Source organism: Leptopilina boulardi, unplaced genomic scaffold, assembly GCF_019393585.1.
Source record: "Leptopilina boulardi isolate dan_hultmark-lab unplaced genomic scaffold, ZJU_Lbou_2.1 LbouV2_165, whole genome shotgun sequence".
Classification (NCBI taxonomy): domain Eukaryota; kingdom Metazoa; phylum Arthropoda; class Insecta; order Hymenoptera; family Figitidae; genus Leptopilina; species Leptopilina boulardi.
Window position 1 is genome coordinate 2,987,414 of NW_026137713.1, and position 15,001 is coordinate 3,002,414.

The following is a 15,001-nucleotide window of genomic DNA, read 5'->3' on the forward strand; positions in this document are numbered from 1 at the left end:
ACACTATGCAAGAAAGTTATAATATATATACAACAGTGGAGAAAATTATACTTTTCTGGCATATTATGCAGCAACACAGAAAATTAAAAGGCATTAAAATAAGCTGCAACGCTTATTATTTTAATCCAATTTTTCTTATTTTAATCCATTTTTAATGCCTTTTAATTTTCTGTGAAAATTTCAGTATGAAGAAATCAATAATTTTGTGTTGCATAATTGAAACATGAAATCAGAGGAAAAATTAATTAGCAAATTTTGAGAAATAAAAATTTGGATAATTTTCGTAGTTATATATATATAATCTTTAGAGAGTAAAGATGAATTGCTTATAATTATTAATGTCTTCTTATATTAAAAATAGAGAAGCATATATATGTCGATAATTTGACGTTCTTCATAATTTAATTCTTTTTGGACTTTGAAATAATGCATCTCATAAAAAATTTGAATACACATCAATTAATAAATCTCTGTTGGCTCGAGAGAAGAGGGAATGTATAATGTAATTTCACACGTCCTCGGTGATATATTGATAAAGAGTGTGCTATAAGGGGGGGGGGGAGGTTTTGAAGAAGGAGGGAATTAGAGAGGACATCCTCATTCCAAGTCTGGGCCGATATATACGAGAGCGATGAGTGTATATAGCGGAGATGATCGTTGAGTAATAAATTAGTTCTGAACGCGGAGATTATGCAATCACATAGCTAACTGTATTAACTATTTAAAGTGCAGTTATATAGGGATGAAAGGACGCACACGACCTTGATTGGATAAAAGCCCTAGTTTTCAAAAGTTATATATATATATATATATATATATTTATAAGGGAGATGCAAACAAGTTTGTCGTCATGTTTGCTTCTATATTTACTTCCGTATAAATGCCGGAAACGCCGCACCAGAGTATTCAGGTGGTTTGTAAACTTCCGCTCATCGCTTATTGCACTCTCTTTCTCTCTCCCTCTTCATCCGTTCCACTCACCAGTTTGTCACCTACTTTTCAACGCGCTTTTATTTATTTCACCTCGTACTGAAAATAATAATTTATTAAAACTTTGTGCAAATAAACCGTTAAATTCTTGCATTTTTTTTTGACCTCAAGAGATAATTAGAATCAGGTGCAAATGATCTTGGATGATTATGGGCGCAACTTTGATCGTTATTATTATTTTTTTTTTTTTCGATTTCCACAAACCACTATCTTCTTGTTCGATTTTTTTTCGAAGCCGCGCAACACAACTATACACTTTGCAAGTTGAATTTACTGCCCCTTCTTTTTTTTTTTCTCTTTTTAAAGAGAAAAACCGAGTTGAAATTTATATATGTGCGGAGGATGCAAAATAAGAGTGGAGTTTCTCTCTCATCTCCTCTTTCAGGAATCATTCATTCGAGAAAACAGTGTGGAATCCTGAGAATATGGCATTTATTCCTAAGAGATTTATTTTTGTTTTTTTTTCTTTATATACATACTTTTCCAGTATTATTTTTTATTTTTTAGGATTTCGTGGAGCAGACTCGAAATCATTATAGTTCCAATTTGGCGTTCGTCCGTCCGTCCGTCCGTCGTTTACTCGTATGGTTGCCATGGTAACAGTTATTATAGTTACCATAGCAACCGTTACCATGGTAGTAAATGTTACCTTAGCTAGTCACGAAACCCTTCTCCTGTTTCTCTCATATTTTTAAAGCAGCAGAGCATCAGGTGATCAGAATTGTTATATGATGTTAAAAATTTATTGAAGTCACTCGTTATAAATAATTCTGATTTTAATTGAGATAAGGAAAATTCAGATCCGTATTTTTGAACTATATACACTGAGAAAAATATGCTATTGAATCAACAGCATTTCTGCCAAAGGTATAAAAATGATTGATTCAAAAGCATATGCTATAAAATATTTTATAGATTCTGTAGCATATATGCTTTTGAATCAATAGTTTTTATACCTTTGGCAGAAATGCTATTGATTCAATAGTAATATTTTTCTCAGTGTATAATAATGAATAATTGACTATATCTTTTATCATTTATCTTAATTTCGAAATTAATGTGAAATTTTGAAAAATGATAAATTTTGTCAATTAGCCTCTAAAACAGTGTCGTTGTCGTCGTCTTGGTTTTAACGGAATTTTTTTTTTTTTTTTTTAATTAATTCGTCATCATTAAAAGCAAACACGCGTTTTATTATTTTGAATAATTGACCAAAAATTGTGTATATATATATACATATATATATACGTAACTATGTACCGTTATTATATATATATATACGGACGTGGTCGATTTTGTTGTAATCACGTTTTTACCCAGAACCGTTGCGTTTCAAGTATGTTTGATTTTTGGCACCTGGCTATCAAAAAAGTGCAGTTCGAAATGTTCCTCTTTCAACTAAATACACAAAAAAATAAGTTGCTTGTATAACTTTTAATTTTATCGTCATTTCGAAAAAAAAATATATATTCAAGTGCCTCATAAACAGATGTTAAGAATATCAATATTGAAATTAAATTTTTTTTTCTGTTTTTACTAAATGCTAAAACTATTGTAATGTAGAGGAAAATATGGATAATTTATTATGAAGGCTTGGTTATTTGAGAAACGAAATACAATTGCGACAGGGATTAATGGGACCTAAAGGGCGCGAAAATAATTCCACTAAATTGGACGATAACAATGAAATTAAGATTAGGGGTTGAAACTTGGTTTTGATATTAAAAGATTGGAATTTATATAATAGAATCGAGCGCATCTTTCGTGTCAGTAATTGACTATTCTTGCACCCCTTAAATGCGCACATATTTTTCATTCACCCTTGCTATATATAACATTACACCCCACGCGTTCGGATTACATTAATTGAATTGTTGAAAAGAGAAGGGTAGGTTATAGAGGCTTTTGGTTTAAGAGATCATATGGTCATCATCCCTTAAAATAACATTGCAATATTTGCCTTCGAATATGTTTTCGATTTCGAGTTTTTTTTTTTTTTTTTTTGTTTTTTTTTTAACAGTTAATTTTATTGATGACCCTTTTTGTATATGTTTGTTTAACGAAACTTGTTTTCAAACGTGTTTTATTAATGTAAAGCCCCTATTGAAATTTATTTTTGTTTGTATGAAAATTGAAATATTAAATTTTGTCTAAAGCTGTTTATACACTTATTTCTTTTTTTTTATGCTAGTAGTACGAAATAGTGTTGTATCGTCTTTCTCTTGTATTTAAATGTAAATTTTCATTTTATGCATTTTCTATATAAGAATGCCCTGACCTGTTCTCTTCTTATTTCTTAAAAAAAAAAAAAAAAAAAAAAATTTGCATAATGTCATGGGTATGAAAAAGAAGACTTTCTTTTCTTTAACGGTCTTCTGAATCGATCTCGTTTATTCTTCAACTTCCTGCGCTTATTGTTCCTGTTCTGAATGAGAAAATGATACTTTTATCGAGTAGATTTTACATATATGAAATTCTGTCAATTGAAAATTATAACAAATTAATTTCAACGTATATATATTTTTCCGTTGTAGGGCAGTAAATATATTTCTGGAGAAATATTAATCTAAATTAATCATATTATATAAATATATAGCATATATGTGAAGGAATGTAATTGGAAGTATTTTGATGACGCTCGAGGCAGTTTGAATTGCAATTCAAGTGCGCTTCCCAGGAGGCGAGAGAATCGATTTTAGTCATTATCGGCCTGTAATGTTACTTAAAGCATTGATTAATAGTACTATCTTCCGAGGATGAGCATAAGTCAGCCACTCAAGGTTATATATTGAGCTGCTGTGATCCAGTACGTTTGTATAGATATTAAAAAGACGAAATATTAGATAAAATTTCTAAAAAAAATTTATTCCTAAACGTATATATGTTTATATCAGAATCGTTATATTTTTCTTCAGAATGAAAATCTTATGAGAAATAAGAGAAAAAGAAATAAGAGGGTATAGAGATTTATTTTTATTATATTTACAAATCATATATAAATGATCTTCATCTAGTATTGAGATTGAATCTTTTGTATATATACGATAAGCTAAATTTTATTCCCTTAACATTTCCATTGGAATATTGTTTAGGTCTTCTGACCTCAGAACACCCCTCATAGATTTTATATATATATAAAAGTGAAGCCGTTGACGAGTATCTCATTCCCTTTTTAAGTTCTCTCACTTAAGTAAATTCTTCTTTTCTCACATGATGTTTGTGTGCAATGACAAGGACAACAAAACAAGGAGAGAAATGATCATTGATGGGTTTCTTCTCGCGTATATAACACATTGACTCTGCAGGTATATATATATATTTATCTGCAAAAGTGATCTCGAAATCGAGAGATATAGGTAGACAAGATCCTGTGGATCGACCCCCATAGGGGCAAGAGAAATGCTCTTCTTGTTACCGTTTACTTTTTTTTTTTTATATCTCTCATCCTTTTTCTCTCGTTTTATGTCTTCTCTTTTTCTACCTTTTTTCATTTCTCTCTTTCTCTTTATTTTCTCTCTTTTTTTATTCACGTGCAGATTCTCGTGCTTACAGAATCCGCATCTTTTACACGTGCACGTGATGCGGAGGTGTAATTGTTCACCAGATGTGTATACAGCTTCCTTGAAAATTCGTGATATATTTATATTCGCAAGCAAGTAACTCGAGTACATATAACGGTTCAATTGCAGATGTATATATGTTTATTTGTTACCAACTTCCGAAGTTTAGTAATTAATATCCTCTGTAAATTTTAATTCACATCTTTTATATATATATATATATAACATGAATCTTCACAATAATTTGTCTTCCAAATTGTATATATAAATTAGTACTTTTTTCTGATTGAGGACATTTAAATTTATGAATATATATAAATTACCTAATATTTTTTAGATTTTGGATAAAATTAATATTTTGTAATTAAAAAATAATGTATTTCTCTCATTTGAACGTTGAAAACTTTAGGTACATAATAATAATATTTCAATTGATAATTGAGTTATGAGAAATTGAAAAACTATTTTTATATATATATATAATATGACGCATATCTTGAAATTCTATCTGAATGAGTTTTACCTCCCCGAAGTGACTTTTCTACTTACGTATTTCCCCATAGTGTTATAAAAGAATTTCTATAGAATTCACGACACATGTTGACTATACCATCGAACTTAGAGATGAAAGTCTGGAAATCTAGTTTGTCTCCCATGGGGTCAGATCGACGACTTGTATTATAAACAAAAAAAAAAACCACTATAAATTTTGAAACTAAAAGGTTGGGGGAAAAAAAAAAGTTGTAATGAATTTTTCAAGTTTGTTTCTTGAATATAATTGACGTTAATTTTAAATGAAATTTTAATTATATAGTTTGCGCATACAAGACAGTGATTAAATGATTAAATTCTAAACGAAAATGTAAAACGGTACAATAACCGGTTTCTGCATATATAAAAAAAAAAAAAAATAGTCGATTGATATTAAGAGTTTTAAATGCGCGTTTACATTTTTCAGTAATTATTATATATATATAATATAAAATAAAATAAATTAGGTAAAAAGATTTGTAGTTATTTTCTAGCAATTGTTTTTTGAGGAAAAATAAATATATTTGATGAGCGATATATTAATCTTGGTATATTGATTTCTCAGGGTCGTATGGTAAACTATTTAACGGACGTTTTAAAATTAAATGATATTAGGTTTTTAAAATGCGGGGATCTCATCTTAAAGTGCACAGCGCAAGAGAGGTTGTGGTTTATTGGCAATATTCTTCTTTTTTTTACCGACGACGACCGGGCAAAGTCGTGCAATAACCGCACGTGTTATAACGAGACGCTTTGCACCTTAGCCGCGCGTCGTCTTGTTTCCCATTGTAAAGCAATAAAAGCCGATAATGGTACGACCTCGGGGGGGATGTTTCTTTTCCCGATGTACTTTAAAATTTTTCCAATCATCATCATATTCTTTAAAATAAAGTATATTAAATGAATATCCTGTCGAATAATATACTTGAAAGCAATCGTTAAAATCCTCTTCAATTCCCATTCGTAGATTACTATATATATATATATATATATATATTGCTTCTTTGGCTTATAATAAAACTACTGTAACCCATCTTTCTTTCTTCGTAAAGCAATACAATCGAACGAAATTACCTTTACAATTGGCATTTATTTTATTTTTTGTAATTTTCATTTTGATGTTCGTTTTATGAATATATGGGCACTTTGTAATCGAATTTACATTTTGTGGAATCAGTTGATGAACAATGAGTGATATTTTTAAAATATTTAGATTATTCTATTACATAATGTTTAAGGTAAATGCCCCAAGTATTATTTTTTGAATTTGACAAAAAAAAAAAGTTAGATTTCTGAATTACCGACATTTTAAGAAAGAATTAACTAAAAATAAATATGTATTGGTATTATACAGTAGAACTTGTTGCACACATTACTTGGGAATATTTTCTCTTTTCAGGTATTTTCCACTATTTGATATAATGTGTATATACATATATATGTGAATGATTTATTTTTAAAAACAGTTGAGAAAATACTTAAAAAGCAACCTTAATCGTTGTATATAGTCATTGCTCAAAAGAATAGGGAACTGTTCCAAGTTTTCTATGAAAGCTTTATCGTAAATGTGGGGGGAAAGGAAACCAATGCAAACAAATATGTGTCACTATCTTTCTGTTTACCATCCTCCCAGAGATGTCGAGATATATATATATATATATATATATATATATAAAGAGAGAGAGAGAGAGAGAGAAAAAGGTGCGAGAGAAGGGAAATGAATTTTTTTTTTCTCAAACTTTCTAAGACGAGGGTCATTTGTTTATTATTTTCGTGTTCTGTGATGCAATATCAAGGGTGACATCTCTTGGCAAAAATTATATTTGTCATGTCGCTATTTATTTATGGTTTTTTCGAGTCCAAGCGGAAACGCCCATCAGTTTCTTGTTGCATTCATGTTGAATGAATTCACTGAATTCGATGGTGTAGAAAAAAAAGCCATAAACGTCAAACAAGTTAACTTAACGGAATTTTTTTAAAAAATTATTTAAACTGGTTTATTAAGGGTCGTCTTGTCTTTTTACAAATTATTGAAAATATTTTGTCAATTCTAGGTCAATTCCCCTCCCTCCCCTTCTTCTTCTTCTTAATGTTGGATGCAGAAAAGGGCATATAAAAGACATAAAATTTGTCGACCTTGAACTTGTTCACCTGTATATATGTATGTGGTAGAAACTCGAGGGAAATTAAGTTAAATCTAGTTCGTAAACTTGTAACAATTCACGGAGATATGTTATAAGCTTCTTCATAATCACTGTGTTCGTGCAAAGCCAATAATTTTCCCGAATAATAACCCCAAGAGAGACAAAGAGAGAAAGATAGGATAAAAAAAAAAATTCGCTCGGTAAAGACGTTAAGGGAGAAAATTACTTAACAAGTAGTTTCACGTTTTTACAGCGTCTGGTCCATGGTGCCTCTAATTTAGAACTATATAGACGAGTTCTTTGACCTTATATTCTAAATTAAATTAAAATTTTTTTTTCAAGTTTTTATATATATATATTTATTCTGATTTGTGAAATTCGAAAAAAAATTAGAAAAAGTTTTTGGGTTGAAAATTTTTGATTTGATAACGGTGCAAATTAGTATAAATTATATCAATGTAAAAAAAGCGCACAAAAAAAAAAAAAATTATAAGTTTCAGAATTCTATAAATTTGAGACAAATAATTAAGAGACTATTTTCAACTTGTGGATAAAAATCCTCCGAGAGGTTAAAAATAGTAGATATATATTCTGCGTTTGCGCAAAAGCTGTACACAAATATTCTACGCAGACCAGTAGATCCACTTGGAAAGATTCCCCGGAAAGTGCCCCCTGAAGGTTCTATCAGAATTCCGCCGGAACTTCCAACGTGATTCCATTGGAGTTCAAAAAAAATTTCCGATGGGATTCCGACGGAATTAGGACTCTAAAAATTTTGAAAAAAATTAATCGGAATTCCATCGGAAATTCTTTGGAACTCCGATGGAATTCCGACGAAATTACGTTGGAAGTTCCGGCGGAATTCTGATAGAACCTCTAGGGGGCACTTTCCGGGGAATCTTTCTAAATGGGGATATATTCTGCGTTTAACCACTCGGAGAATTATTATCCACACGTTGAAAATGGTCTCTTAGTTATTTGTCTCGAGTTTAGAATTTTTAAACTTATAATTTTTTTTTGTACACTGATATATTTTTTTTTTGTCGCACGAATGCGGTTCATTGTGCCTAAAGGCAAACTGTGCCACTAAAGCTTTCAGCTATATATATATATGTACGCGATCTCTGAGAACCGAATTAATCGAGCCGCAGAAGCACGCAAAAGATTAGTTAGTGTGCGTTAGTTGGCATCGTCAGTAATCGAGCGTGGATCCTCCCCGTCCATGAATATGCGATTTCTAGAGTGTCCAGTTTCTCTCACACACACACATACACACAAACACATGTGGATTAAAAGGGGAATGAGGATTTTTTTTCTCATAAATGTGTGGGTGATGTCTATGCATGCGTGTCACACGCGTTTATATACGCGACACGCACACATTCGACCCCACCACATTGAGAAACCTCACCATAATACCTCCTCTGCCCTCCTCTTCATCTACCTCGGTCACTGTGAGGAGTATTATAGAGTAGAGTAAAGAGAGAGACAGAGAGATGGGAACTTGGGAGAAGGGAGCTTTGCCACTGCGTTGCATTGAGCAAAGCCAGAGAGTAAAACAGTTCTGAACAGTCCAACGGCTCTTGGAAGTCGGTGGTTGCTCCGTTTTTACATTAATCTCGATCGTTTTCTTTATTTTTATTTTAAAGTGCTGCGCAGGTCTGCGCGCGAATCTCGTTTTAAGGGGGGAAGAAAATTTTTTTTTTTTTTTTTTTAAATCACAAAATTGATCGTTTACAAAATAGTATTGTAAGTTTTATTTTAATTATAAAAAAACAGTATAAATTAGATATTTGTTTGTGATAATTTGTGTGACGTGGAATTTTCTCAGTATTTTATCTTTTGGATTTTTAAATTATTATTCCTCTTATTTGAACGCTAATTGCTCCTGGTAGAGTTGTACAAATTCAAGTTGTGCAGAATCGAAGAGAGAGAACACAGGAGTTTGTGTTAATAATTAATGTCGACTGTTCCAAGTCAAATGTCTTCTACGAAATTCCCGTATGAAGAAAAGTGTGCTCCTGCAAAAAGGAAGCTGCGCACGTGCGATTACAATTGAGAAAAAAAAGAAAGAATTCCTGGGATTTATTAGAAGGATTCTTATATATTGCAAGATTCAATATGTATTATTTATGAGGTTTTATGAGTTGAAAGTTCAAAGGAGTAATTTAAAGGAAACTATTCTTAATTGAAGAATAGTGATTGTATAATATCGAAGTGTTTACATTTTTTTTCAGTGTTTCCAAAAATCTGTAATGGTAATTTGACTTTTATCTCTTTCTTTTTCTCTCTCTCTCATCTCGTATATTAAATCTTTTTCTATGGAAAATTTTGATTCTTCTAAAAGGGTTTCTAATTGTGATTGATCGTTCCATTGAATTGTATATACATCACCTGCTAGCTTCTATTTGATTTTTTTTTTTAAGATGCAGGTGGATTAAAATCAAACTGAAAGTTTTTTTTCTTCTAAATTTAATGGTCCATGAAATTTTTCTTGAATGACATTAGGTATATAATATTGTTGAAATGGACCCTTTAAAAGTTACGTAACATATTTTGTTATCTTGATGATTTACCTCGTATACGGTATATTCTTTTTGAAAAATTATATCGTTGATTCTTTCGATTTATATACGAGAATATTTTAATTCTTATATTAAGGATAAAAATATATAGAAGCTTTGACACTTTAAAAATTGAAGCTTAGGCACTTTTAAAATCGAAGCTTTGATATTTTTAAAATCGAAACTCTGACACTTAAAAAATTAATACTTTGACATTTTAAAAATTGATCATTTTACCAGAAATTCCAAGTATTTCAGATCATTGAAAATTTTAATTAATTTATATCTTATTATTAACAATATTTATATAATAATAATTACTATATTAATGTTAACCTATTTTTTATTTATAAGTCGTCATTTACTTTGAGTCAACTTCAAACTCATTGGGAAATAATTAAACACAGTGTTTCACTCCCTTTCTTTCTAATCATTCAAAAGCTTCAATTGAACTCCGTTAGGTGTGAAAATTTTACTCCCTTTACTTCAATTCACATTGGGAGTTAATTTAACTTTTTTTGCTTCAACTCCAATAGTTAAAAGAGTTAAAATTTAACTCTATAGGTTTTACTCACTTTACTTCAATTCTAAAAGTTTAATCCCATTTGGAGTTAATTTAAATCCCTAGGTTCCACTCCCTTTGCTTAAACTCCAAAAGTTAAAAGAGTTAAAATTTAACTCTATAGGTTTTACTCACTTTACTTTAATTCTAAAAGTTTAATCCCATTTGGAGTTAATTTAACTCCCAAGGTTCCACTCCATTTGCTTCAACTCCAAAAATGTATAGTACCTTCTTTAAATCTCATTGGGAGTTAAAATTTAACTTCCAAGGTTTTACTCAAACTCAAATCTAATGAAGTGGAACTTCAATAAAACACCATAGTTGGGAGTTAAGTTTCAAAAATAAAAAGAATGTTATATTGCGAATGACTTTGAATTTTCCAAAGAATAATAATATTAATAATAATAATAATAATAATAATAATAATAATAATAATAATAATAATAATAATAATAATAATAATAATACACGGAAATAAAATTTATTTGATTCAAATAAACAGTTACTTGACTATTATCAAATAAATATATTTATTTAAACCAAATAAATTTTATTTGTTTCAAATACAAAAATTGTTGGTTCAAATAAAGTTTTTTTTAAACTAAATAATTTATTTATACATTGTAAAAAAATTAGGGAGTTAACGTTATTGGGATTTAAATTTTTCGAGTTAAAAATCAACTCAAAAAGGGAGTTAATAAATTAATTAACTCTTTAAAACTAACTCCCTAGGCATAAAATTAACTTGTAAAGCATTAACTTCCTTCGCTTCAACTCAAAAAGGGTGGGACTTTTATAGCATCCTCTAGGGAGTTGAAATTCAACTCCTTTTTTTTACAGTGTATATTTAAGCAAAATTATTTTGGTTCAAGTAAATATTTATTTGATAATAGTCAAGTAACCAATTATTTGAATCAAATAAATTTGTTTTTTTTTTTCAGTGTAATAATAATCAACAAACAATTTATAATGAAATTTCCTTGGAAATAATTGTAAAATAATTTTTTTTTTTTGTCTTCTTTTTTTTTAAATGCAATCATCAGAGAGGAGAATATATATATAAATAAAAAAAGGATAAACACAATTCGAAGAAGTCCTTCGTCATTGCAATCGACTGTGCCGCATATCCCATTGCAAATATACACGTGTTCCGCATCGATCGGGATCGATAACGGGATTCTGGATATCGTACGTAATTGCCGAGAGTAATACCAGGGTCTGAAGTTGAGCGTGTCTTGTAACACTAAACTCTCTTTGGACATCATATATATGTATATACCCATACATATATATTTATATTCATCTGAACGATGAACGGTTCACAGATTGACAACTCGATGCTAATAATTCATCAAGATGTTGCGAATCAAGGCCGGAAGTTAAAGAGTCACAAGAGGTTATATTAGTTGGCAACCGGACATGATTGTACATTACGTATACGAATCTTGGAGTAATTAAAACATCCATCGGTAGCAAAAAAAAAAAAAAAGGAATAAGAAAAAGGTTCGCGTGAGTCACGCGCGAGTCTTTAAAGTTAACGAGGGGAGGCTCTTTGGAGAAATTATCGGGGGCGTGGTACCGTTTTCGTTTTGCGATCACTGTGAAGTATAATGTATATGTGAATGTGAGTTTGTCTTTTTGACCCTCTCGTCCTGGAAGTGTGCACTTCACCGGAAACAGTACAATTCGTGGGACCGGGAATAGAAGAAGAAAAAAAAAAAAGTTTGAAGGAAGAAATGCTTAAAATCAGCATGTTGGATTATATTGGCGACACTGGGTGAGTTTTATACATTACAACAATTATTGTCTGGTAAAAAAAAAAATTTTTCTTTTTATTGAAAATGATATATTTTTTTCCAATTTTGTTAATTATATACATAAAGTTAATGAGTTATTTAAGTATTTAAAATTATTTTTCATTTAGATATTTTTATAATATCGATTGGAATTTCTCATTTATTATTATTAATGGAAATTTTTATTGATGAAATCATAGCATGACTTGACACTGTGTCTTGTTAATTAGTAAATGATTTTTTAACGACATTCTATCGAATAATTGACTCGGTGATTAACAATATTACACCTTTATAGAGGAAAATTTTTTTCTACTATAAAAATTGGAGAAAATTTTGTTTCTTTTTAGAGAATTTAAAGACATATATATATATATATATATATATATATAGGCAGGTAATAATTATTATAATAAAAAAATTATTGTTCACTTGAAGCGTAAATTATTATTAGCAAGGATCGTAAAAATATTTTCTGAATTTTCTCCTAATAATAATCTTTCATATTTTCAAAGACCAAAGTATATATAAGTCTCTATAGAAAATATTCTTTTAACAATATTATTTCACCGCGCCATTAAAATTGTTGTAGTTTACAACTTTTATTCTCTCTTCGGGGAGAAAGAAAAAAAAAAAAGTTTTACACAGTAGTTATAGGGGTAAAAAAAAGAAAACTTTTTATTTATCTTTTTTGATAAATGAAATTATCAACTTTTTATTTAATTAGTGTCTTATAAATTCATTAGACGCGGAACTTTTTCTATTCATATAAGTTTTTGCGACTTTTTGATATTGGATTTTCCTTTTTTTTTTTATAAAAGAGGAAATTCATATTCTTGAATGACAATCTCGTTATATGGATGATTATTTTAAATACGCGAACTTTAGAACAAATATCTGTGTTTATATATAAACTAACAGATGTCGCATATTTTTTTTCTTGGCTTCTTTTCCTCATTATTTTTTCTAATGTTACATGTTCAAACAATTTATTATATCTGTCCCTATATCAGGAAACATGGTAATTTCGTTCTTGGTATGTAGAAAATTATTGTACATTTTAGTGGAGGATATTATAAGGTAGGTACTGCAATTTCTTTCGTAATACAAGTACCTACCTTCTTTCAGTTTATAGAGTTTACCCATGTGGATAATAATCATATCCTCTAAATCAGGAAATTTATTTTTTTACTGTTAAAAAAGAAGATCTCTTTGATGTTTGTATGACATTATTTTTTACCTTAATTTTTTTTTGATATCTATCACAAAATTTTAGAACTCCAATATAGTTCAATCCCATTGGTAGTTAATTTAACTCTATATTTGTTTTTTTAACTACAAATAGGTGGAAGTTCAATTAAAATTCTGTTGAGAGTAAAAATTTACTCTTCTAGTTTTACTCCCTTTACTTTAACTACAAAAATTAAATCCCGTTAGGAGTTAATTCAACTCTCTAGGTTTTAGTCCCTTTCTTTCTAAACGTGTGGAAGTATAATAGAAACTCTCTTGGGAGTGGAAATTCAACTCCCTAGGTTTTACTCCCTTTACTTCAACTCCAAAAATTAAATCCCGTTAGGAGTTAATTCAACTCTCTAGGTTTCAGTCCCTTTCTTTCTAAACGTGTGGAACTATAATAGAAACTCCCTGGGGAGTGAAAATTCTACTCTCCAGGTTTTACTCCCTTTACTTCAACTCCAAAAATTAAATCCCGTTAGGAGTTAATTCAACTCTCTAGATTTCAGTCCCTTTCTTTCTAAACGTGTGGAACTATAATAGAAACTCCCTTGGGAGTGGAAATTCAACTCCCTAGGTTTTACTCCCTTTACTTCAACTCCAAAAATTAAATCCCGTTAGGAGTTAATTCAACTCTCTATGTTTCAGTCCCTTTCTTTCTAAACGTGTGGAACTATAATAGAAACTCCCTTGGGAGTGAAAATTCAACTCCCTAGGTTTTACTCCCTTTACTTCAACTCCAAAAATTAAATCCCGTTAGGAGTTAATTCAACTCTCTATGTTTCAGTCCCTTTCTTTCTAAACGTGTGGAACTATAATAGAAACTCCCTTGGGAGTAAAAATTCAACTCCCTAGGTTTTATTCCCTTTACTTCAACTGCAAAAGTTTAATCCCATTAGGAGTTAATTTAACTCCTAGAGTTTCATTCCCTTTCTTTCAATTTCAAAGTGGTGAAACTTGAATTAAACTCCCTTGGTAGTGAAAATTTAACTCCTTAGGTTTTACACCCTTTACCTTAACTCCCGTTGGGAGTTAATTTCACTCCCTTTGCTTTAACATGGAAAAAATGAAATTTAACTCTCTTTTTGATTTAAAAAAAAAACTTAAAAATTCCCACGAAATAGTTACCAATGTATCTTTTATCTTCAATACAGATATGAGGGTCCATAAAAAAAATTAACATCTATGTTTTTATTATACATGATTATAACATATACATAAAATTGTACATCGTAAAAATCGCGTATAAATCACAAAGTTGTTATTCCTCGTATACATATATATGGTTGTGTAAGTTCTTTATATACATTCTCGTAACAAGTGTAAAATGCCGTTGAAATGATTCTTTGTGTCTTTATCAATAAGCAAATGATTAAAAGGGAAAGTGTTAATAACTAATCCCATCAAACACTTGTAATTATTACTATACTATACATATCAATCAAAATGAATTCTTCTTACATAATCTCGTTTATTATTAATATTGACTCCGTAATCATAAACTTTTCTTGTTTTAACTTCAAAAGGGTGCGACTTTTATACAAAAAAAGTTACATTTTAACTCCCAATTGGATTCTATAAAAGTCGCACCTTTTTGGCAGTTGGTGCAAAGGGAGTTAAC

At 29.8% G+C, this 15,001-nt stretch overlaps 2 protein-coding genes across 5 annotated transcripts in view; one reads left to right on the forward strand and one right to left on the reverse strand.

The window, feature by feature from the left end:
- LOC127277278 (facilitated trehalose transporter Tret1-2 homolog) overlaps positions 1-15,001 on the reverse strand; it is a 220,635-nt gene that overhangs the window by 89,751 nt on the left and 115,883 nt on the right. The gene's annotated exons all lie outside the window — the stretch shown is intronic.
- The window catches only part of LOC127277277 (rap1 GTPase-activating protein 1-like), a 135,246-nt gene that overhangs the window by 7,701 nt on the left and 112,544 nt on the right, over positions 1-15,001 (forward strand). The window contains exons 1-2 of one of the 2 annotated variants that reach the window (XM_051298258.1): positions 8,800-8,974; positions 11,395-12,128. The exons of the other annotated variant lie outside the window; for it this stretch is intronic. Of the exons in view, the coding sequence (XP_051154215.1) occupies positions 12,088-12,128 (41 nt within the window). The 5' untranslated portion in view covers positions 8,800-8,974; positions 11,395-12,087. Of the gene's footprint in view, positions 1-8,799; positions 8,975-11,394; positions 12,129-15,001 lie in introns of those variants that run through there. 2 annotated transcript variants of the gene reach the window in all.